The sequence below is a fragment of the Dermacentor silvarum genome, chromosome 2 (assembly GCF_013339745.2).
Source record: "Dermacentor silvarum isolate Dsil-2018 chromosome 2, BIME_Dsil_1.4, whole genome shotgun sequence".
Taxonomy (NCBI): domain Eukaryota; kingdom Metazoa; phylum Arthropoda; class Arachnida; order Ixodida; family Ixodidae; genus Dermacentor; species Dermacentor silvarum.
The window spans coordinates 212796886-212821332 of NC_051155.1; the positions used below are offsets into that span (position 1 = coordinate 212796886).

The 24447-nt window shown below is 46.0% G+C and overlaps 1 protein-coding gene across 2 annotated transcripts in view; it reads left to right on the top strand.

Moving 5' to 3' along the window:
• Positions 1–208: 208 nt before the first annotated feature.
• The window catches only part of LOC119442570 (cytochrome P450 1A1-like), a 43033-nt gene continuing 18794 nt past the window's right edge, over positions 209–24447 (top strand). Inside the window, exons 1-10 of one of the 2 annotated variants that reach the window (XM_037707492.2) lie at positions 240–528; positions 3099–3313; positions 4724–4900; positions 5831–5924; positions 6521–6676; positions 14541–14749; positions 16268–16393; positions 17028–17132; positions 17559–17690; positions 18810–19184. In XM_037707492.2, coding sequence (XP_037563420.1) covers positions 3148–3313; positions 4724–4900; positions 5831–5924; positions 6521–6676; positions 14541–14749; positions 16268–16393; positions 17028–17132; positions 17559–17690; positions 18810–19162 — 1518 coding nt within the window. In that variant the 5' untranslated portion in view covers positions 240–528; positions 3099–3147 and the 3' untranslated portion in view covers positions 19163–19184. Of the gene's footprint in view, positions 529–3098; positions 3314–4723; positions 4901–5830; positions 5925–6520; positions 6677–14540; positions 14750–16267; positions 16394–17027; positions 17133–17558; positions 17691–18809; positions 19185–24447 lie in introns of those variants that run through there. The other variant, XM_049662238.1, reaches the window with a different exon arrangement.

The window sequence follows — 24447 nt, forward strand, 5'->3', positions numbered from 1 at the left end:
TCATTGTTTTTTGAGCCCTTCGCACTCGCGCTATCTCGTCGCGACAGTTGCTTATCTTGGCCATACGTGGACCGCTGTCCGCTTCGGTAACAAGCGCACAATTGGGGCAGCGTTTGTGGCCCTTAGCACTGAAGAGCTCTTTGATATCGACAATTGCGAAAACACACGTGCCGTTTCTCTCGCCTGTACGGTCAGCACCGTCAGTGGCGGCGAGAACGGGCCGTGAGTCAAGAGTGAAAGAGTACGGCACTGAACGAGAAGGTTGAGGAGAGGAACGGAGTTGAGAAAAAGGATGAGTCGCGTTGTCAGCGCGGGGCTCAAGGACGTGCGCGCATGCGACGCAACTGTCGAGTGAGTGGCAGCGTGCTGCGTGTTCTCACTTACGACGACGTCCGTTTCAGGTCTGTCGCCACCTGATGCGCAACTGATACTTAAGACTTGCCGTAAGACCATCCCTCTACACTATACGTCGGACTATACGTCGGACCCTAACCGTGACTTCTTTTTCATTGGAGTAACCTTACTGTGGTGAGTACCAGATAGGCTGGTCACGTCAGCGTAGCAGAAGCGACGCTGAGCATAATTCCCCCCCCCCCCCCTTTTTTTTTTTCGGAGTTCTTTTGAAGTGTGTGAATTCACGCATCGCTGATGTTCTCGCCTTGCAGCAATTCGGTATTATCCGTTGCGAAGCGCGATTTCAATTTGAAGCTGTATTGATGCAATAGCTGCTGTTTGCTTATTGAGTCGCTTAATGGTGTGGCATAAAGAAATGAATATCTCGCCTCGGAATGACAGAATGAGTGCTTTGAAAACGTCCGAATGGTGGGCTGTGTACTTCCTATGGAATTATGCCCATAAAAGCACTAGGACGGCATGCAAGGTACGCGTACACTCTTAGTCTTTTGTGTGTCTGCCTTGCTTGTCATCTTTGCTGATGTACTGTGCGAAACGCCATTCCCTCAACTAAAAGTGAACGAAAACTAAATTAAATTATGGGGTGTTACGTGCCAAAACCAGATCTGATAATGAGGCACGCCGTAGTGGGGGACTCCGGAAAATTTGGACCACCTGGGGTTCTTTAACGTGCACCTAAATCTATGTACACGGGTGTTTTCGCATTTCGCCCCCATCGAAATGCGGCCGCCGTGGCCGAGATTCGATCCCGCGACCTCAGGCTTACAGAGAGTGAAAGAAGTGTTATAATGTTTCCTTACTTTTGACGAACTATAGATTGTTAGCTGTTTTGAATGAACTGAGCCATTTCCTAAAGAGCGTTCCATATGCATTAAAGGGCAACTCCCGCGATTTTTAGATGTCCATTGATCTCAATAAAATTTTTAACATATGTTCTCTTTGGCACTCTAGTTATCTGTGCCAAACGATACGGCTTCGAGTCACTTAGCTTGCATCTTATGAATTCGCGATCAGTGTTACTATTAAATCATTGTTCCTTGGTTTGGATCTTCACCACACTCTCCTTGCGGCAACTTAAATAGAGGTTAACAAAGTGCCCTACATTTCTACAGGCAGTACTATTAATGTATAACTTAATAGTTGAACATTTGCAGTTAAGTATACTTGGCCGCGATTTTGTAGCGGTGCCTTCCGCTCGATTATATGCCACTCTTATCATCCACCGTTCACGGCCGGTTGATCGCTTTGATAACGCGGGTGGGACGTCGCTCTGACCACTGACAAAGCGTGAGAAGTGCGAAAAGGATTATCATCGGAGAAGGAATCGCTACAAAATCGCGGCCCTGCTGGCATTTCAGAACAGAAGCAGCCTTTAGAACAAAGTGACCTTCGTCATGATGCAGCCTTCGCTATGCAAACATAGGCTCACGGTGTCGACTACCGTTATAGCAGTGGGTATACATTCTGATACTGGCATAGTGAAGAAGGGCTCCTGCGTAGTGACGTTCAGGTTGTCGTAATTATCTTGAATATTTCGTTAGTGTTCTTCTGCCTGAGAACTTCAGAGGTGACGTAGTGTCATGGCGTGGCGCTGCTAAGACCGAGTGCGCGAGATTAGGTCCCGGCCGCGATGGCCGCATTTCGATAGGGGCGAAATGCAAGGACGCCCTTGTACCGCATGGGTGCACGTTAGAAGAACCCCAGGTGGTTGAAATTAATCCGAAGTACGCCGCTACGGCGCGCTCTGAATAATCATATTGTGGTGTTGCCATATAAAATCCGAGAATTATTTTTTTACCAGCGCCATTTTTCTTAGACGTCAGTGATCAAGAAATGAAAGCGCGCGTCCTGTCAGGCGCTACCAGTATCACTGTGTATAGTACTAACTCGCAATCTTCTGTAGCCATCATTACTCGTCCTGTATCTGCGCTATATGTTATGCGCAGATGTTGTCACTATCTAAAGAACGAAGTTGAAGTGCAACAACTTCTGAGTGGGATCACGCATCATGCCTGCCTATACTAAACCGAGCACTGCGACACAGCGCCATGTCGTAAGCCCGCCTTGCAACAGACGCGCCCGACGGACTCGCGAAGGCCACGCCAAATAGCGGCGGATGCTGGCGTCCTCGAAGCAATAAATAAGCGAAATGAAACCAGAAACAGTAGCACGTGTATGCGTATGTGGCAACCAGTGATCGCTCACTTTCTACATGCGCATGGATAGGGTGCGGGGTGGCGTGAGGGGATCCGGTGAGGCGACCGAAAGAGCATGCGAACGGGGAGCCTACATACGCGCGCGAAGAGACGGAGTCGCGCGCCGTAGCAAGGCTGCCTACCCGCGCATTCAGATGCTGCTAGCATAGCTACTCCTGGCGCTTGCTCGCGAAAATGCAAACGGTCCGATGCCCTGTGGAGAAGCGCCACCACTCTAGAGGACGGAAACATATTACAACGCCCCCCAATTCGTCCCTTGAAGGAATAACGATCCGTCGCACGCACTTCTTAAAACACCTTAAAAGCGAAACTTACTTTTCTGGCCAAGTCATGCTAGAGAATTTGCCACCGTAGGCAGTCACGACATTGGAGGACGGAGTCGCGCCACTTGTGCGTATTAAGCGCGTAGTAGCAGTGCCCGAAATGCCATGACGTCTTTCGCAAGGGCTTCTCTCTCTTATTGCTCAGCTGCAGATTCGCCCACGACTCGACTCGATAGAGGTGGAGATAGCCAGCCATGAGCGCTCTTCTCGAGGGATTCGCCCTTTCATCCCTCTGGGACTGGCGGTGGATCACCACTGCGCTGGTCTTTACAGTATCCTACTTTGTCGGACGTTTCTACCATCGGGTGTCCAAGTATCCCAGGGGACCGTTTCCTTTGCCGCTGGTCGGAAACCTTCTCAGTAAGTGATACACAATGCTGTTTTATAAAAGTTGTGGGAGTTAGGATCAGAACAAGCTCTGCCAGTTCTTACATCTGCCACCATACCACACTTTCTTCGGTCGCACGGTTCCTGCATTACCAATGCTCCATGACCAACTTGACCTATGTTTCAGTCTTTCTGAACATATGCTTCGTAATATATGCTCACAGTTTTTCAAAGCATTTACTGTTGTTCTTTTCTTAGTTTTATTATGAAAGGATATCATTGCTACATGTGCTCATGCCTTATATTAGTGCCTACCATTAGTTTAACTTCCAATGTTTTCAGAGGGAATATTTTTACTCTACTTTGTAATAGTTCAGGTATATTGTTTCAGTCTAACGTAATGGCAGTAAGTTGCTACATTTCTATAAGTGTGGCAGTATAATGTAGTAGATTTTACTCGTTCATTGTATGCGGGAAAAACGACTGTGAACTTGTTAGTCTTGGTATTCTATCGTTAACTCCGCCTTAAGGTGCCTCTTCTTTCTTCACACTCACGCTCTCGAGTGTTAGGTGAGGGTTCACTGTTACTCTATTATATTTAAAATGCAACAGTAACTCCAGTCTCCATATTCTACGACGTTAAGCCAATATCTGGATTATGTTGTCCTTCGGTAGTAAAATGGGAGAGTCAGTAGAATGACAGAGCTAAATGAGTCTGAACATATTCTGTTGTATATTCGCGAGCGCCTTCAATTCTTTTTTTAGCATGCGCTTCGCCAGCGATTAGATGCTGATTCTAACTTGAGCCTAATGATAGTCACGTATGCTATAACCTTGGTTGCTATCAACCTGTCCATTAATTTATGTCAGTGTCCTGTGATAGAGTAACTCCTCTGCCTCTGCAGGCTAAAGTTCAGGTATCAGCCACTATAGCTAGGCAGCTATTGTGCAGCCGGCAGTAATTTGCTTCCTTGCTATTGCACGCATTGGCTTAAAAACAAGCCTACCATATACAGAAATGCAAATTCCATGCTAAGGTGATTAGTTATTGTGGCCGTTAAACATTTGTAATCTTTGATTTCAATAAGTGGCGACCAAGAAATTCCTACTGCTAACACCATCAAGTTTCATTTTTCTGATTATTTTCATACACACAATTTTATCATCGGTAGTAGTCAGCAGTTTGTCTAACATCTTCCTCGTAGTTCTTCTAAAGTAGTTTCTGACGTCACTAAATACGCAATTTCACTTTTCCGTTTGCAGGCCTGTGGGATTGTTTCGTATTCTTGGTCACATTTTTTTAGTCATGGACGAACCGAAGATGCGCATCATTCACTCTTGCGTTCTCATGACACTGTAAAACATCAGCCAGAGTTAATTTTACAGACGTGCTGTTAACTCACACGATCAGGAAGGTGCACATTGTATCCATAATCTTTGCAGGTCTTCGCAATGTCAACTTGCCGATCAAGACGATCGAATGGTCCAAGGTGTACGGAGACGTCTTCACACTGTGGATGTCCCACAGGCCCATGGTTTTTCTTAACAGCTATGATACCATACGCGAGGCATCAGTCGACCGCCGGCATGAGTTTGCTGGGCGCTTTTCAACTAAGATGGGTGAGCTTTCAGGCGAATGAGATCGCTTGCAGCGTTTTGTTTTGCGTCTAGTCCTACAGCAATACATGCTTCTCTGGTCGTCATTATCTCTTCGCTGGTGGCCTTCATCTTTATCTTAGTTTATTTGTACATGCTTATATTTTAATCGTAGACGCGGTACGCCATGATATTTAAGATTCGCACTTCTGCTCGCGATATTTATTGTTCACCTAATAATATTAATCGGCGATACACTAAGAACACCACCGTCAGCAGCGCCGGTGATTATGTTTAAGGACAACTCTTTGATAATCTGACCCTGAATCTATAAGCAACCGCAAATTTCAAGGTTACTTACCATAGCATGTTGCACTGGAAGTGAATATTTTCTTTGATATGTCAGAAAGAAGCCCGTAAAAACATTCGAAAGGTGCTGCGCGACAAGTTGCTCGGCACTTTTTACTCTTTTGCGGGCTTCCTTTAACGCTTGGGAGAACCTTTTATATAGCACGTATTGTGAAGCAGAAAGATGCATCGGGAGTTTTTATTGCGATAGCCACTCAAGTGTGTCTTATACTACTACCAACTTTGTCGCAAATAAATGCGATTCTTCTGCGTTTGTCCGCGATCAGCATTGAAGAGGTTATAACCAGAAACTTGTAACTGTGCATTTGCATTCATAGAAGTCAGTTTCCTAAAAAGGGAGACGAATATTTTTATTTCGATTTTCCTCCTGTGCCTGGCGCAAACGACTTACGACTGAGAAACGACTGACAATCGGAATATATGAAGCACTATTATACGAGAAAGACGAATGTTCTAGTATGTGTTATCGCGACATCCAAATAATTATGTCCCGCATAATAGGCGAACTGGCACTACGTGCCTTGGAGAATGCTTAGTCTCGACATGTAAAAGCAATGTTTTTTAATGTCTTGTTTTCGATTCCAGGTGCCCTACAAACCCAGGGAAATCACGATATCATCTTCGAGGATTACAACCCACGTTGGAAAGCACTTCGAAAGGTGGCCCTCCTTGCTGTAAGGTTGGTAGTCATCATCCACCACGGGCGCTTCTGTGACAGCTACACCACATGTGTGATATTCATACTATTACAAAAGGGACAACAATGTCGATGTTTTCATATTGTCATGGTGTTCTCTCGCCTTACATATTAAACTTCATCAACGTGCGATCAACTCTCGAATACAATAAATTCCCGTAAAACTTTGTGGCGATGGAACTGCTTATGTGCTGCAATTGCGTGCTTCGCGTTCAGATTTTATACGCGCTGTCCGAAAGCGTTGAAGCATAAGTAAAACATGCGTTGCTAAATTCGATGTGCTGCGCATACAAGCAACGTGTCACCAGGCGTTTGGTATGAGCGCTCTTTTCTTTGAACCGGACACTCTCGTAGAAAGTTAACCGAATATTGCGGAGCCGGCACAAGCCTCCAGCCCTCCTGAATTCTTTTCTTACCTTTTCTTATTCCTGTCAGAGCAGCGCGCTCTTACTCTGCGAGCGTCGATAATGTGTGGCTCTAGTAAAGTATTACATTCCCCGTGATGGTCGCAAAGTTGAAATTGTGCTTTCCCACGAGCACAACTGTTTTCCGTTTACTTGTTGTTTATTCAATTCCAGGAAGTACGCCGTCAGTGAGTCCCTCGAGAAGCTGTGCACGGAGGTCGTCGACGACTACGTGGACTCCCTGAAAGAGGGCCCGCAGCTTGTCGAATCAAGGGAGCCGTTTCTACATATCCTGTTCACCCTCATCGGAGTTTCTGTCTACGGCACAACGTACGGAGGATTCTTTGCTATTGCGTTTTCTTTATCACTTGAAACGTCCTCGCTTCTTTTCGGGCTCCCGGAACAGTTCTGCGCCAGCCGCAAGCACCAGGCAACAAATCAATATTTAATCAATGAACTTTTAAATTATGTGGACTTCAAAGAACGTTAGGATTAGCGTTCCAACAGAAGCGACTAGTCACAAACACGCTTGCTGCGCTGGCCCGCCACAATCTCCTCGCTTATCGCTGCCGTCGCTACAATATGAATGAGTCGCCGCGTATGCGTCATGGTTACTCGCACTCTTGAATGCGGGATCGATCATGCTCGCATGCCACACTCATACTGTCGAAGCCGTCGGCACTTACCGTTCATCGCATGCTGGAGTGCCATCGTCGATCCCGACAAACTATTTAGCAAGCTGCGATTTCGCAACGTCGCGATTGTCCGCTACTAGATTTAAATTTGACGCCCAAATGAGCAGAGACTGAATTTTGATATCATTGGTGGTTTACTAATTACAACACCGCCATTTCCCTTCTGGAGAGCGAGACGTAAAACGTGGAGTTTGCAGTGAGGCTGAGTACCCTCACGGAATCATGTGGTTGCATCATTCCGGGGGTACAAGAAGTAATGTAGCCCTCTGCAACTTATTATGTTTTGTGACCTTCAATAAAAGACCAAGCTTCATGCTCTCTCAGCTGAAGAGGGAGAGACAGAAACAGAGGAACTACTGGGACTTTAGCAAGAAAAAGAAACGGTTAGCTACCGTGCATGGGGAGAAAGGAAAAAATAATTTAAGGACATAGGAATGGAGAAAGATGAGTAGCTGGACGGAAATCGGTGCACGATATTCTGCGGCGGCACACGTCACTATCACAGCCTATGTAGCAGGTCCGTACAAAGCAGGAAGCATGTCTATAGCGTTCGGGTTGCCTTCATCGTATGCGCCCATTGTGGCCACTGTCCTAATATTTGTTGTTGTTGTTGTTACATTCACTAGCTGTCAAGTATATTTTATGTGATACAAAGTGCCCTCCTCATGGTATATATATATATATATATATATATATATATATATTTATATACATGTGGCCAGACGCCCAGACAATGTGCGATTGTTCATCACAGCAGCAAGTGTCACAGGGACGGCCTACATACGTATACAGTAAACTAGTTCGAGTTAGTAAACCGGACAAGCCACATCCAGCACAACAGTTTATTTGGAACTTGCTAGCCCAGGGGATAGAAAGATCTTTAAGTCATCAGGAGCCAGCGAATGCAGGTGGCTGCTCATGAAGCTCATTGAGTCTTACGAATCCAATATATTCGTATAATCACGTGCCATAGAGAGGTGTAGCTGCTGCGTCTGTTCCTGCGAGCGGATATTTGCCGTTATTTTGCACCGAATGGCTGCATTGGTGTGCGTGACTATTGCCACATACACTAAATTGTGCCGGCAGCAACTGATAAAGTATATCCCATTCAAGAGACACAGTCCGATAAGGGGAGGCAGCAAAGGCCATAGCAATACGGGCACTCGAAGCACATTCGCGCCTTCGGAGGCGTCGTTGTTGCCGCCGCCGTTGGGATATCATGGTATCGATAGCACATGCGAATCCCACGCGTGAAGGTTTACACGGTCTCCTGAGAAGCGCAGTGGGCTTGGTCGCAAATTGACGAAGCCATGTCAGTTCCGCTTTATCAGTTCTGCATCGAAGCCAGTGCAGCATTCTGCCTTCCGCTGTTGACATAAGAATTGCGCGCGCATGCATACCATTCCCGCTGAGCAGCTGTGTTCAGAACAGACAACGGTGCATGCATCGTATTAGCAGAACGGACAGTAAATGTGAAGCTAAATCTATCTGTTCCTTTCACTGGGCACTGATAAACGCCGACGGCTTTCCAACGTTATCATCTCGCGCTACATTAAGGTGCGACGTGCTCTGACGCCATTGCGGGCGTTCCTAATTGCTCTAGCTGTTCTGAGATGCCTGGTATTCGCCAAAGGAACTGTTTCTGCTACTCAGCAGCCGCTACTCGCCTGCTGCATGGCGCCAATATGAAGCCTCCGCGTATTGTTATATGTTATATATAGAGCACCATACAGGGAGCTCAAGCGCATTGCTATACCTTGCTATCGCTTTCAATATTTAACTTGGTGAAACGGCTAATTTTCTTGCGCATTGCAATCGTTGTCCGCTTCTCGTAAGTGGTCAGCGAAATTCATCCGAGACTCACCAAATTGTCTGACAAAATTGCCAATATGCTATATCGCTTTCTTGTTATGCAGATATAATATTTGCCTTAGTTGACGCTTTACGAGTAGGAGTCGTAATATTTATTTGTAGCTCGGATGGCGTAGGCCAATCAAGCGGGATGATATTTACTTATTGAGTTGGTTTTCATGCGTACATGTGGAGGATGCGGGGAAAAAAGCCGGCGAATGGCTTGTCGAAAGTCAAGGAAAGAAGCAAGTGACAAAATTCTAAGTTGGTTACAAACGAAAATATAGATAAAATTTTGCTAAGGATATACTAAAGCTTCAAATTCACTTTTACTTTTAATCTTTTCTATTGCTAATTTTTAAATGGACCATCCACTGGTAAAGCACTGAGACGTGTGTTGCGAATAACTGGCTTCCTACGAAACACAGAAGCAGTTATTTGATGTCTCAAAGGATAATGTCTTGAACGGATAATTCAAAAGTCTAGTAGTTGTTTTGATCCCGACATTTTGTATCCGTGTATACAGTTATATATACATGTATACATGTATCCATGTATCCATGTATACATGTATCCGTGTATACATGTATCCGTGTATACATGTATCCGTGTATACATGTATCCGTGTATACATGTATCTGTGTATACATGTATCCGTGTATACATGTATCCGTGTATACATGTATCCGTGTATACAGTTGTATACAGTTATTAAGCTTTGTAAGGCTTAGGGAAACTACATAAATTGTGCAGACGTCAACTGTGTACATTTCTGCTGAGAAACTGGGCATAGCGGTGGCAGCTGATTAGGGATCAATGCAAAAAAAAAAAAAAGAAATGCCTGTTTGTAAGAGACCAACTAGCTATATTACCGCGAAGTGCTCCCTGGTTTTAAGCCCTATACAAAGCCCTGTGAGTCCAGAGAGGCTACAGTACATTGGCTTACACTGATTATAACGATGAGGTGCTGTCATCCCGCTAGCGCCAAGGGACAATAAGGGTGTCCAGTAGTCTATACAGCGAAAATGAAAAAAAAATGAGAGCATCAAGACAGTTGCAAGACATATATGCAATTACAAATTTAGTGAACCACAGTTCTCTATTAATAAAAAAATAAGCAGTCGTGATTGCACTCCCAGATGAAGCATCTAGCAGGCTACAAGTTTTCAGCTTATTTAAAACAAAGCAGCAGTGCAATTTTCAGATCAGCTGCCGATTGCATTTGACATTGCATGAAACAAGCAAGCATCCCAGTAATCTTTTTTTTTTTCTTTTTTATTTTTGCTATAAAGTGGGAACACTACAAGCTGTATAGCCACAAAACGCGCACGCGAAGCTGTAATCCATGCAAGAACAAAAGGACACAAAACAGGGCGAGTTCAGTGTGGTTCACGCTTACGACCAGCGCGTCCTCTTTGAATGCAGTCCCTTCGGTTGTTTCCTGCTAAGTTAACCATAAAGACTACAAACAAGCAGAACCCTCGCATAGAAATAAAGATGACGGAAACCAGCAGGGCAGAAGAGCCCAACCATCAATAATTGTCGCGGTTAAGACCTAAAAAAAGTTCGAACATTGTTGAAAAACTAAGCGCAAAGTATTTCACTTACCGAAAAATTGCTATCCGAACGTGCGGCGCATGAAGGCGCACCAAGAACGAAGGCGGCGAACGTAGATCCCGCCATTGTGGTAGTGAGCCGTCGGCGAAAGGACCCAATACAGCCGATGTCACAATTAAAGCACTATTGCAAATAAAGTTCATTGCCTGCCTGCCTGCAAAACACATGAGAAACAGCGTCAGCACAGCTAAATGACTCCGTTTGGTATCCAATAAATCTACAGAACTACTTAGAACGGCACAGAACCAGCATGACTGCGATGAACGTTAAGTCAGGGGGGTGAATCTTCCTATAACTCCCATTGGTTCTCCTATAGCAGACGCTCAGTCGACGCTAGCGCCAAGGCGCACTTCAGTTAGGCCCTAGTGGATGGATGACGGTACTACGGTGGCGAAAAAAAAAGAAGAAAAAAAGAAAAGCGGCGCGATTTTTTTACCCTCCCTCTTTCGTATAGCACTTTTTTCTTCCTTTTTTATGATAACGTTGTTCCGCTCTTTTCTCCTTTCTCTCGTGACTTTCCTTTCCCTCTCGCATGCCTCGCCTCCCCTCCCCACATGCCTCGCGCAATGCCCTTATTTTAGATGCAGAGCATCTTATGGCGGCGGCCTGTCCCGCGGCGTCGTTGGCGTCGGCGTCCGTCCGCACCTCTCCTCATTCTCTCCACGCCAGCTGTGCGATAACGCCTCTCTCCTCCTCTCCCCTCTCCACGCAATCTGTTCGATAACGCGCTTATCCCTCCTTGTCTTCATCCGCCACCTGTGCGATAGCGCGCGCATGCGCGCCTCTCTACTCCTCCTCTCCGCGCCAGCTGCTTATATAAACCCGGTGCATGCGCCGCTGCCTCAGTAGCTGCTCCGGTTTAGTCACGCTGTGCCGTCCGATGCGCTGAATGGACGCCAACGAATCTGTCATCGAACTGCCTGGCACATCTTCAAACAGCAGCAGCCAGTTCATTAACAGAACCGCGAGCACCTCTGAAGACAAGGCTGCGCAGAGAAGAGCTCGCGACGCAGAACGTAAACGTCGGCGACGCGCAGCGGATGCAGATTCAGTTCGCCAACGCGAAGCCGCTTCGAAACGTCAGCGTCGAGCAGCGGATCCTGAGCTTCGAGAACGGGAAGCCGCGTTGGTTCGTGAACGTCGAGCAGCAGAACCTGAGGTTCGGGACCGTACGTGAAGTTCAACGTAAACGTAGGAAGCGAGCGGCGGAACCCGACCTTCGAGAACGGGAAGCCGCGTTGGTTCGTGAACGTCGAGCAGCGGATCCTGAGCTTCGGCAACGTGAAGCAGCGTCAGTTCGAGTACGTCGAGCAGCAGAACCTGAGGTTCGGGACCGTGAAGTTCAACGTAAACGTACGAAGCAAGCGGCGGAACCCGAAGTTTGAGAACGGGAAGCCGCGTGTAAACGTCAACAACGAGAGGCTGCTCCCGATGCTGCACGCGACCGCGAGCGTACCATCACATCGCGTGAACGCCGTTATAACGACCGCGATGCTCCGCATCAGCCCATGGTTCCCCTCGGGTAGATGGTGTAATTTTTTTTGTCTTTAGCTGTCCGCGGCGCGCTCAGTTTATTGTATTTTTTTTTTTTTTTGTCGCAGCCGTTATCAGACACACCGCCGGACCGAAGCGCGCGCTCCTCTCCTGTCCAGGCGTGCCATTCGTGCATTCGTGCTGCGTGTCTGTGCGCAGTGGATTCTTTTTGCGTTTTCATGCAGGCAGTCCCGTTCGTTATTAAATATCAAGCAAGCATGTGCCCAAATTGTATTAAAAAATAATTCCACTTACAACACAACAGTCCTTTGGACTCACTTTATTGTGTTCGTTTGCGAAAACCAGAATTAGAGCAGACAGTGCAACACACTATAGAATGCAACAAAACGCGGATGGTGTTTCATGTACGCACATGTAAAAAAAAAGTTATTGTAATTGCTCTAATGCCCAATGCTCAGAATAGCTTCTCACGGCCTGCTTCTCGCTCGGTCCATAATATCCACCTCCGTGAAGTGCGCCAAGCATACCGTGTCGCTGGGCAAACCCATTAGGTCCATCCTTCCAGCGTAGTTTAAAAGCCCTTCCATCCTGAAGATCATAAATTATAATATAGCAGTTGGAACATTCAAAACTGAGCTCGTTTCGCATCGCGGCATAGTACGAGTTGTGATATGTCAACCTTAATTCTCAGAAACGCATTTTTAAACGATGGCGACCAATTAGCTAGAAATAAGTGCAAAGCGCACACCTACACACGTGTTCCTTGCGATACGCACATGTGGTGCTATATTTATAAGGAGCTTTATGTTCGCTGCTTGTTGTCGTAACGATTTACTGCATCGTTGTGGTGCTTTCAAATCAGCTGGCTGCTGCCTCACCACCGGACAGCCATCTACGACTGCGCACAATTACTATCACAAATAAACACCGGGAAGTAAACTGCAAAGTGCTCACCTGTTGTCTTTAGGAATGCGGTAGAATTTCACGTCGCGTGGCTCACTTCGTCTTGATGTGTTCGCACACCATTGAACCACACACGAACAGCGACAGCTGCGAGACATTGCGGGGAAAAGCTGACAAACGTGCAACGGTAGGGTACCACACGAACCATGCACACTGCTAGCGCGGAAGGTGAAAACCGCAAAACTGCTAATAAGGCGAGAAAAAGAAATTGCTGCCGTTTTGGCCGTTATCAGCACGGCCGACAACGAGCGCGGGCCGCGCCAGCCACGCCGCCGATAGTTGAAGGCGAGAGAGAAACGAGAAAGTTGAGAGAGGGGTGACAAGAAAAAGAAAAAAGGAAAAACGATTTTGGTTTCGCATCCATCTCATGGATGGCGCTGCAATTCGCGTGGACAAAAAACCAGCGGAGTTTCTGAGGCCTGGTTAAGTGACAAAAGGGGCGTCCGGCTTAAGAAAAAAAATTTCACCGAAAAAGCGGCAGCCACGTGCGAATGCGATACGGGACCGGAGGCAGCATTTGACGCTGCGCAGGCATTCTTTCTTTTCTTTTCGGACCAATGAAGAAACACTATGGAGGGGGAGAAGGTAACAGTGTGATGAACGACGGAGATAAAAACCATGATCGCAATCACCGACAGCCTGTTCAATCGACCTCTGGGCCGGTATTTTGTAGCGATGCGTTATGCTTTATTCTATGCTAGTCTTGTCATCCACTGCTCACGACCGGCTGATCCCGCTGATAACGTGAGCGGACCGTTGCTCTGACCACTGACCAAGCGCGAAAAGCACGATGCCTTAGCATCGGAAAGGCATCGCTACAAAATACCGGCCCTGTGCGCGAAGCAGCCTTGGCTAATTCGTTCAACTTATATTTGAGGGCACTAAAAGCGCGACGCGTTAGCCGGCAGGCACGTGGTATTTTTTTTTTTTTTTTTTGATTTTGCAACTTGATTCGTGAATTACTGTTAATTATTCAATACTGCATTTCAATTTCTTGTGGATGTAATGTCCGCCTCTTCGAGTAGACCAGCTAATGAACTAGAATTGTGCTATCTGCCACAGGCAACCTTTAAGAATTTTTGAAAGTGTTCGCTGAAACACCCTGTATATATGATTTAAATGTGGTTTAAATCATTCATGCCGGACTTCAACGACAATGGTACGACGTAACGATAATTGCATTTCTCTCGCATTTACTGATCAATCGCCAGTGAAATTGTTTACAGATTGTCTCCTTTTCTCTTTAGCATTCAGTTTTCTCGATTAGTTCGGTGATAGCCACACTGCCTAAAGACCTACATAGTACTCTGAATAATTATTGTGCTTGGCGCAGTGTAAGACTGAACTGGACTAAACGTCTCTGCATGCTTTTGTATGTTAGTTAAAAGGGTAGTCAAGTTGGGTATCATGTAATTTAGGCGCTTTGGTGCTCTGCAATTGGTTAGTCTGAAAACTGTGACCCTTGGCTGTTGCGTGGCTTCATCAAATAGTAGGCTACATTTAATCCGCAGTTCATAACAATCATCAAGTGTCGCGTAATAGTAACGCATGACGGAGCTGGCTTCTCTGCGCAGGGTGGAGGAAGCAAAAAAGGATATCAAGCTTATGGAAGAGCTCAACCGCAAGTTCTATGAGATCGCCCCTAACGGTCTGCCAAGCGACATCGCACCCTGGCTGGGAATATTGTACCGGCGCAGAGAAAAGGCGATAGAAGATCTCTTTCGGGATTTCACTGAAACCTTTGAGAAGTTGTTCAGCGCGGCTGAAGCCACTTACGCACCGGGTACGTAGAAGCATGCGCGTTAACTTCCGAGACACTTTTATGCTATCTTTAGACACGACTTTACGGGTTTATTAACGTTATTTGACTTCACACTTGCGTTGACGACAACGTCTCCTTCGGTTTGTCAGGATGATGCTGGTGCCCCCTCCCCGTTGGTCGATAAGACTGTGCATGTCGCATAACAAACAAATCAAACGTAGCAATTTTCTTGTGCCTATACGGAGTGCTCTCTTTGTGACGCTATAGGCTTGCCCTTCTTTATAGACTGGCGGAGTAAAAATTTTTAGAGTTTTCACTTGACGTGTGGCACTTAAGGCTCGCGCACCTGAGGGCTTAGAGAGCATACAAAATTCTTTTAAAGGGCACAAATTCAACAAATACGAATAACTCGGAACGATGCAGGAAATTTTCAAGGCTTAAGCCTCATAGTCGAGTCGATCCAGTATCAACAGTGCTCAGTTTCCCAGCTCTTGTATTTGTTAAAGCTCACGGCTGCTCGAGCCCTGCTGGCTGCCATGCGAGCACCAACACTGACTACTAAAGCAGTTACACTGCTAACGTTCCCACCTAGGCCAGCATAAAGCCAATGCTTTCTCAAAGCATTAACATGGCCGAACACCCATGACTGTTCATTCTTGTCTTCCAGTGCTGTGTAGCAGCTCTGTCGGAATAGCCCCTTGATGAGCGGAATTGTGTCGTTGAAGACAATAGCCATGATGTCATATTTTCTTCTTTCAGTAGCCCGAAGCAATAACAAAGAAAACTGGTATGGGTTCCTCACGAAGAAAAGATGACAGTTGACGAAAGCTCTGTCCTAGCCCAAGGATCGAATGCACATCACCGCAGAAGTTAGAAGGCCGAAACGAGATTGTGCTTGACTGGTGAAGTACCTCAAGCGTTCCGCGTGGTGCACCACATCCTACTCAACGTGTTTAAAAGGATAAGCGAGTACATAACCCAAACAGATCTGCTCTGCTGACGAGGGGTGATGCGAAGCCCATATAGTATAGCGTTTGAATGGTGTGATCTATCAGGAGGTATCAAGATGCAGCAAATTGCACAAGGCAGATTGCCGCGCGTAACTAAACGAAGAATAATCCATGCAAGAAGGAAAGAAGTTTAGCAACGGCTGCAAAACAACTTTAGCAGTGACTCCATAAATATGTATTATTAACGGGCCTGTATCGAAGTAATATCTTGAACAGGCATTACATTTCAAAAAAACAATACTATTTGTTTCATCTGTGTTATACTTAGCGTATTCAGTATAAAATTACTTTACTTTATCAATTTCTATATTATTCTTTCGATTCATTGATGGACGCAGAATGCTTGTTTGAAAAGTACTGTTTTTTCCGGCTTTTCTTTCATAAATAAAGTTTATTACTATATTTACTGCAAACTTTCCCTTTATAAAAAAATGCAGAAGTACATCTCTAGGTGTTTGTTGGTTATGTTATTTTTTGTGTCAAAACTGCCCATCATTACAGCGTGATCTAAGGTCCCGTTTTCTTTCAGGGAAGACGGAGAACTTCACTCATGCCATGTTGTCTGCTCGCGAAGATGCTATACGTGAAGAAAAGGGTGACGCCGAATATCTGACCAAAGGCAACATGGTCCAGGTCGTTTTCGACATATTTGGAGGTTCGTACGTCGCGTAATGTCCATCTCCTTGCCTCCTCCCTTAGAACACTTCACACAATAACGGGGTCAGCGTGGACGTTCTTTGTATTACAAGCAATGTCCGAGTAATGTTATCCTCTTCACAAGGGCAATGATAAATGTCCTACTTCTTGTTCAACTGACTGATTCTCTTATTTCGTGGCTTCTGGCCGGTTACTACACTGTAGAAGTCTTATCGAATGTAGCACGACAAAAAATAGCAAAGTTATCTTTATTTTTTCGAAAGGTCCGCCAGAAACACCTGGAAGGTTTCTGACGCAACATTGTTTTCAAGTGCTGCAAGAATGTTTTCGAAAATTTGGAAATTGCGCAGTATATAGACCCACATTTCGTGTTATTATCCATTTAAAAAATAAAAAAAGAACGCGTGTTCTTTTTATTTTCCACAATAAGCTATGCTAAAGGTTAAGAGACAGTTACTCGTATATTGCCGATATATTTTTGAAGAAGCTTAATCGCAGTTTTGTCGTGCTCTTGACGACTCCCTACAAACCCAAAAGCTCCTCAGTGGCCTGCGTGTAGTGCTCTACGTTCGAGACAAATTGTGCTGACCATATTGTGAATATTGTACTCGACAAACAACTTTTTGTTGCAGCCGCTAGCGACACTTCGGCCGGGGAACTTCAATGGCTGTTTTTGATGATGGCGAAAGAGCCGCAGATTCAAGCAAAGATACAAAAGGAAATTGAGGACGCAATTGGTGAGGACCTTTACTAAACACGACGTTTCTGGTACTTTGGCACTGTACAGCACTGTTAGTTGCAATGTCCTTCACATATTTTCAACGCTTTTGCCATGCTACTGCTGTGTTACACCGGGAGATCGTTTACACTGAAAGATGATTGGAACAATTTCAATGGACATTGTATTTCCAGTTTCTATTCAAGAGATTGTCATTAGTTAAATAACAGAGGGAAGGCAGACTACTACGAATGGTTTATTATTGTTATATTTTTTTTAAGTGTAAGGATTTTTTTCGCCACCCTAGCTGAAATTTTCACTTTTATCACGCAACCCTCTTCGAATACTTGCGCCTAATAAATTATTTTCAGTCGTGCTGCATAACGAATATCAAGAAGGGATGTCCTACGCTTACGTGGTCGTGTCACTTTGCCAACTTTCCCAGGAAGCACGCCGCCTGTCTACAAGGACAGGGAAAAGATGCCCTTCACCGTTGCCTGCTTGATGGAGACTCTTCGATGCTTTCCTGTAGCTCCCCTCGGCCTACCGCACAACACCACTACGGACACTAAAGTCGGTGAGGGCATGGTTCGCCATGGTCATGGTAATGCACCGGGTAAAATACTAAATTTAAGTGTTATTGTCACAATCACAAAAAAAAATGTCGCAGTTTCGCCCGAAAGGCGAAGCATCGATTGCGATAGCAAATCAGCAGACAACTATACGAACTAAGGATAGTAGTTTTATCGGCCGCATAAACTTGTAAACATTCGCTAACTAAATAAATTAACAAGCTCGGGGTCACGCATGCACAGGTACACAAGAACACATCTCGCTCGATGACCGCGGAAACTCGCTGTCAAAACGCTGGAGTGAGGAGGCGTGGCAGCAACAGCGAGCGAATTGACATTTGTGCCGTCTCTCGCTTCAACGCGAACTAAACGTCGGAAGCACAACGCATACGAAACTACCGGCACTTGTTACACTTTGTCCACATCGCATATCGCTTTGAAAAGGAGACCCCTGCGAGCGCGCACTCTTTGATACGGCGATACGGCCGCAAGCAGCCGCCGCCGGTGTAGAAAAAAAAAAAAAGCCCCATGTGGTCACACGTAATCCGGAGGACTCCACTACGGCGTCCCCTCATAGACAACTATGCAGCTTCGGAACGTTAAACCCAACACCTTAATTTACCACGAGGATATCTCTATAGCGAATTATAAGATTCCCAAGTCGCCGGTCAGTGATACACAACTCAAGAAACAGAAAAAAAAAAGACTTCTTGAGTGTTGCGCTCGAAGTGAATAGCACGAAGGCATTACAACGCTTCATCGATTGATCATCATGATGCTTATCAAGAATCATAAGCAGCAGACAACACGCTGACGCCGCCACCGCTACTAAATTTTGGTGTGATCAGCCACCCACAAAGTCAAAAATAGTTTAGGCATTATGAAACTACCACGTTCGTGCCTCATCACCTACTAAAAGCTGGTGTCATTCACGCATATTACATGGATAATTACAGTCATGGTTAGGGTTTCGAAGACCGCTTCAGGTTGTTTCATCTTTCGGATTGTCTTAATATGCAGCACGCTCGTTAGACGGCTCTGCAGGCATAATAAACACCTCCTGAAACCAGAAGAAACCGTATCCAGGTTGGAACCTGATTGCAATACGCATTCGATTTATGCAGGAAAGCTCGATGTGCCTAAGGACACGGGCATAGTATACAACGTGTATGCTGTCAACCACGATCCTAAGCTGTGGGACGAGCCGGAAAAGTTCCGTCCGGAGCGCTTCCTGGATCCCGTCACTGGCAAGCTTCGCCGAGATCCCTTGCCACTGGTTACTTTCGGCATGGGACCACGGACGTGTCCTGGGGAGAAGCTGGCGCATGTGGACATGTTCTACATCCTTGTGCGGCTCTTGCAACGGCTAAGCGTTAGTGCAGGCGAAAAGGATCCCAACGTGGACATTAGTGTTCTCGACTCGAACCTCTCTCTGCTTCCTGCCAAACACAATATCGTGTTCACCAGAAGGAATTAAATGCGCCGTTCAACTTGTTTCAGAGACGAAGCTATTGTTTTATACATCTGGATATTTTTGTTGACCATTCCTCGTTGCCATAGCTCCAAATTATTTCGGAGATGGCGCGTTGCACAAGGTGTACCGTCTGCAATGGTGGACTGCTTGTGCGCAATCATGGCTGCAGTCGATTTTCATTCTGTCTCTTGCATCCATTGGCGCCATTTCTTGCATTTTTTGTAAACGTGTGTACAGGAGGTCTCTAATGGTCTCGAAAAGTCTCGAGTTGGGAGCCTGTACACAATCTAGATGTTATGAAGCTGTTTACCAGCGACACTTCGAAAATAATAATATACGCTACCACTTTTTAAATTAGGGGGAGTCGTTTAAGAACTCTACAAAAGGCTAAACATGTCATTTTCACAGTTGGGCACCACGACATCTGCGTTAGTGTACCACTTCATTCCACACCAAACTTTTGGCTGTAAATTTAGGGGAGCTAGCTTGCGTTCTTGGGGCCGACAAATGAAACGACAGCAGGTCCGAAATAAGCGCGATAATGTCAACCGTCATACGTTTTTACCTCACCACTATCATTATTTTTCGGTTTTCGCAAATTGCCGCCAGAATAACGGGCGCCAGCGCTGCCTATCGTCTCATGGAAGAAACAAGGGCTCCTCGTAGTCCTATTTCTTCTTCCTAGAGGGCGCAATATGCAGTATTTAAATTATTGTGCCTCTCTCCATCGGGGTAGAGTGACCTAGAATACTCGGTCACTCTAACCAGGGTGTTAAATTTAGATGTGCCATGTGGAACATTTTAAACGCTACTTCTGAGGCGTGATTAAATGTAATAAAGGTTTCCGGTCGTGTATCACTTTAGTGTTTCTTGAAGCCATAGAAAGATGACATAAATAAAATAGCCAAATAATATCCATTTTCTATTCAATGACATACAACGTTGTCTGTGGCCCGTTAGTGCCACGTGCTGCTGAAGCAAGCGAGTTGATGGTCGACGCGATGTGGTCATGCCCTTCGAGACTGTCACCTCTTTTGTCTGTAGGCAGCAGGAAACGTACCAATGCAAGCAGTTCTAATGGTTCCGCGTAAGCCAATCAACGCAATGGCGTGACCTTTTTCTTTATTTTCTTTTTGTTACTCGCAAGCCTGGCACCGCTGTCGTTCAAAGGAGTATAGCCACCACCATTGTATGTGCCTTAATGTCTTCCTTTTCTTTGCATCCCAGCTGGACTCTGCCGTCGCGAAGCTGCCCTGCTTTCTCGAATATGGCTAGGAATGGCCTTTAAGTCTTTTGCATTCCGAATCGGATGGGCCGACGACGCCTCGTGTGATGACTGTGGTAGCGAGGAGACTCTTCAACATCTTCTCTGTGGCTGTGCTCGCTACGATTTACAGAGGCGATCGCTCACAATCGCGATAGCGCGCTTTGACCAAACACCTCTAAGAGAGGAACTTATTTTCGAATGCCGCCATCACAAGCCATCGCAGCTAAGGGCAACGAGGGCACTGTTGCCGTTTTTAAGGGGAACAGGCTTGGACAAACGGCTGTAGCCCGGACAGAGGTTTTTAGTGCTGCAAGTGCTACTGTGCTGTGCGGCGACGGTTTGCGGTGACAGGGACCGACTGCGATTGTCTGTCTGTGCTCCATTTCTTTCTCTATCTCTATTTTCCTGCCACTTTACCTCCTCCTCCCCTCTCTCCCCCGCGTAGGGTAGCAAACCGTATCTTCCCATCTGGTTAACCTCCCTCTCTTTCCAATTTTCCCTTCAATAAATAAAAAAGCCAATCATAGCTCTCAATTGTGAAAAGAGCTTAAAGAGTCACAAAACATTCGGTTTTTGACGGAAAGACTGATTTCCCTGCCAAAAAATGTTGCGAGATTTCCGGTGTGATAGGAGTGTATTTGAAGACAGAAAAAAACTAAGGGATGTTGTAAACTGTTTGGTTATGGGCATTCACTTTTGTTTATGTCCTCTAATAATAAACATATTTGAAATATTATTTGTGTAAACATATACCTAGACAGTGTTTTAGAAGTTATCCTGTATGGCTACAATTTGCAATGGCGACTGGCGCGTGGCTGTGTAGAGTGATAGGAAGGGAGAGAGATGAGCATGTAAACTGGGATGGGCGCACACAACTGAAGTGACACACGTCCCTATATAACAGTCAATCTCACGGGCCCGTTATTCGAAGGAAGCGAACTAGCGCTCTGGCAGCCTTTATAGCGCACACTTTCGTTGTGACAACTGTCCAACCATTTCTTGCCCTGACGAGGCGTGGTTAACTGTTAAGGGGTGATATTGTTCATGATGTCAGTCTTCTTAATTAAAGGGACAAAAACATTCTGCTTCAAAAGTGACGCTTTCTTCGCCTGCTTCCTCGAGCTTTGGCGTGTCCTGTTCTACTAGGTCGATCCCGGACATGACGCAATCAAAACTTGGTGGATTCTGGAGACTACGTAATCAAAGGGGGAGACTTGGTGGGCCAATCCTGACACATGCAGTACACGATAAGTGCACTCGCAAGAGCTTTACAGTGGTTTGTAATGCTGGCCAATGCCCAAGGTTAATTATGCGATCAGATGCATGGGTCAGGCTGATCTTGATAATGACATTGCATTAAAAAGTTGCTCTGGTGCAGCATGTGCCAGCATGTACTTTTTCAGGGTTTGGCGTCGGTGTTTCCTCCTGCATACGCAGGGGTGAAGAGAAGGTGAGGGGTCTCACCTAGGGGGGCTGAGGGGTGGAAAGGAGAAGCGCAAGAACTGTCTGGGAAGTTACTTTATGAAGTTGAAAAGCACGCACTTGCATATTGGAGCTAAGATTATACGTTAGAAATAGCATTTGTATAATTTAGTGCGGCGCTAGAAGGTGATTTACGTGCGTCTCGATTGTGAGCGTCTCGATTAACCATTGAATGGGAGGCAGCGACGACCATTCCCTTTGTTCAGATTACAGGTTTATTAGAGTTTTTTTTTTCTTGAACTTGAAAATGTCGCATGGGCGTATGTTATTACAGAAGCAGGTCCAAAAGTCACACGGTCTAGGAGACATCCTGTTAGATAGTACGCAAAGAAGGCCAAGATACAAGGTGCCAGAAATAGAGCAGTAAATTAGAAATAGGAAAAAGCAAACAACAATCAAATACGCATTATGCATCACCAACTCATTTTTAATAAATATGGTGGAATAAACAAAAGCAGTCAGGAATAGAAATAAAAACAACATAACGACTGCCAACAATGTTCCTGGATCATACAAAAGTAGCGACAACTACCGGCAGTGCCTCGCGGTTTGCGCCAAGAGAAACAGTGTTAAATTGTGCGTGCCTGATGTACAGCGTTACACTAGGTGGCCGTTTGACGTTATGCGGAAAATCTGCTAGTTCGACGTCTCTTAAAGCTGTTGACTCGTAGCTTCCCAATTTCCCTTTCCTTTAGCGTGAACAAGTGGAGAAGAACTCGGCAACTGAAAGAAGACGAGTCGCCACGCGCCGATCTATGCATCTTTGCGTTTGTGGCAGCTATGTAAGGACGTTTGCTCATTGGTCACGAACGACGAACAATTGCATGAGCGGCACGCGTGGCTTGCTACGTGCTCCTGGCCCACACCAGGGAGCGGGCTGAAGTTATCCTTCGATCGCGTAGCTAGGTAGCGAGATGGAAAGCCTTTCAATACTTTTCGAAGATCCAGGGGCTTTACCTACTTTACCACAGAGACACGATTTCGATCTCTCTCTGCCTTTAATTACGTCATTCATGAAGTGACATGCCTTTTCCACCTTCTCCCATACCGGAACCGAAGGACCTCGTCCAGATGACCGGACGAGCACCTCCTTTTACAGCGAAAGTGTTAGCCTCTACTTGGTGGAAACTTTTCGTGGCGTGCTCACCCAAAATACGGCAGCTGGAAAAGGGCTTTGGGGTTCAACTTCCGCGTAACATAATTATATTCCAATTATCGTATATTTGATTGGAATCGTATTCCAATTAATTGGAATCGTATATTCCAATTAGTACCCGATGCTATAATGTCTGCAAGTTGTGTGTACGTCGTATACTTTACGAATTTTCCGACGCATTTTACTCTGAGAAATTCAATTAGTTCAATAAGGCACTTGCGCTAGGCGGAGGCCCTACAAGAATGAGGATGTATGCGGTGTTAAGGGTGCCGTCACCTAGCAGCATCGGCCACTTAGACAGACCTCAAACGGCAGCTGTAAAAGGGTTTTGTCATTTAGTTTCAGCGTAACAGATTTATGTTTTCTCGTACATACGAATAACAATCCGAAGCTATCATGTCTGCAGCTAGAGTGTAGGTCGTACTTTACGCATTTTCTGACGCAATTTACTTTTAAACATTCATTTAGTTCAATAAGGCACTTGCGCTTGACGGACTTCCTAGAAGAATGAGGATGTATGTTGCACTTCCGAACAAGTGCGTGTGACGTACGTGGCTTGTAGTGGTGGTGCCTATGTAAAGTCGTCTAACGTAAGTTGGCGGCGTGGTGATAATTGCCTATCGTCTGCACCGGCCTCTCTGCAGATCCACTTGCACAAGGTGGACTGTAGGCGGATTTTTTTTTCTTCCCTTTCTTTTGTGCTGCGCGACGCATTCACAGCGGCGTCGATGCGCGTTCCGCATTGGATGATTTACCGGAGCCACGTGCCATGGTGAGTCACGTTGCTAGTACTTCGTTTAACGTCCCAGCGTTTTTGCGTGTTATCCTTACTCTGGCTTCCACAAGCTTCCTCGATGGGAAAGGCGCCCGGCTCTTGGTTTAAAATTTCAGCGGTTGTCGCTGGGGCGCGCGGCAGTGCTTTAATATATAGGGAGCCTGCATGAAACGGCGTTGCATGTAGGCTCCCTACTTTAATACTTTGCAGACACCATCGTCAGCGCGTGATGTAAGCGCTGCGCCTGCTATTTAAAATGACCAAACTGGGGGGAGGGGCCCTCTAGACCTCCTTTTTCTTTCCCCCGAGCAGGCTAGCAAACCAGGCATTTTCTCGGTAACCTCCTTGCCTTTACTCTGCTTCTCTATCTAGCTTTCTGTCAGCAGCATTTGAGGTACATTGGCCCGCGTCGCTTCAAACGCTGCTGAAACGAAGACACCACGTCCTGCTGCCCGTCCCGCTTCTCTCCCCGCTTCGCGCGAGAGGAATCTGCTATACAAACAGCGGACTCCGCCACCTGCAGTGGCGGCCACCGAGACCCACCAGGCGCCAACGACACGAACCCGCCGCCCTAGGGATCGGGTTTCTACGCCACATTTCGAAGCTTT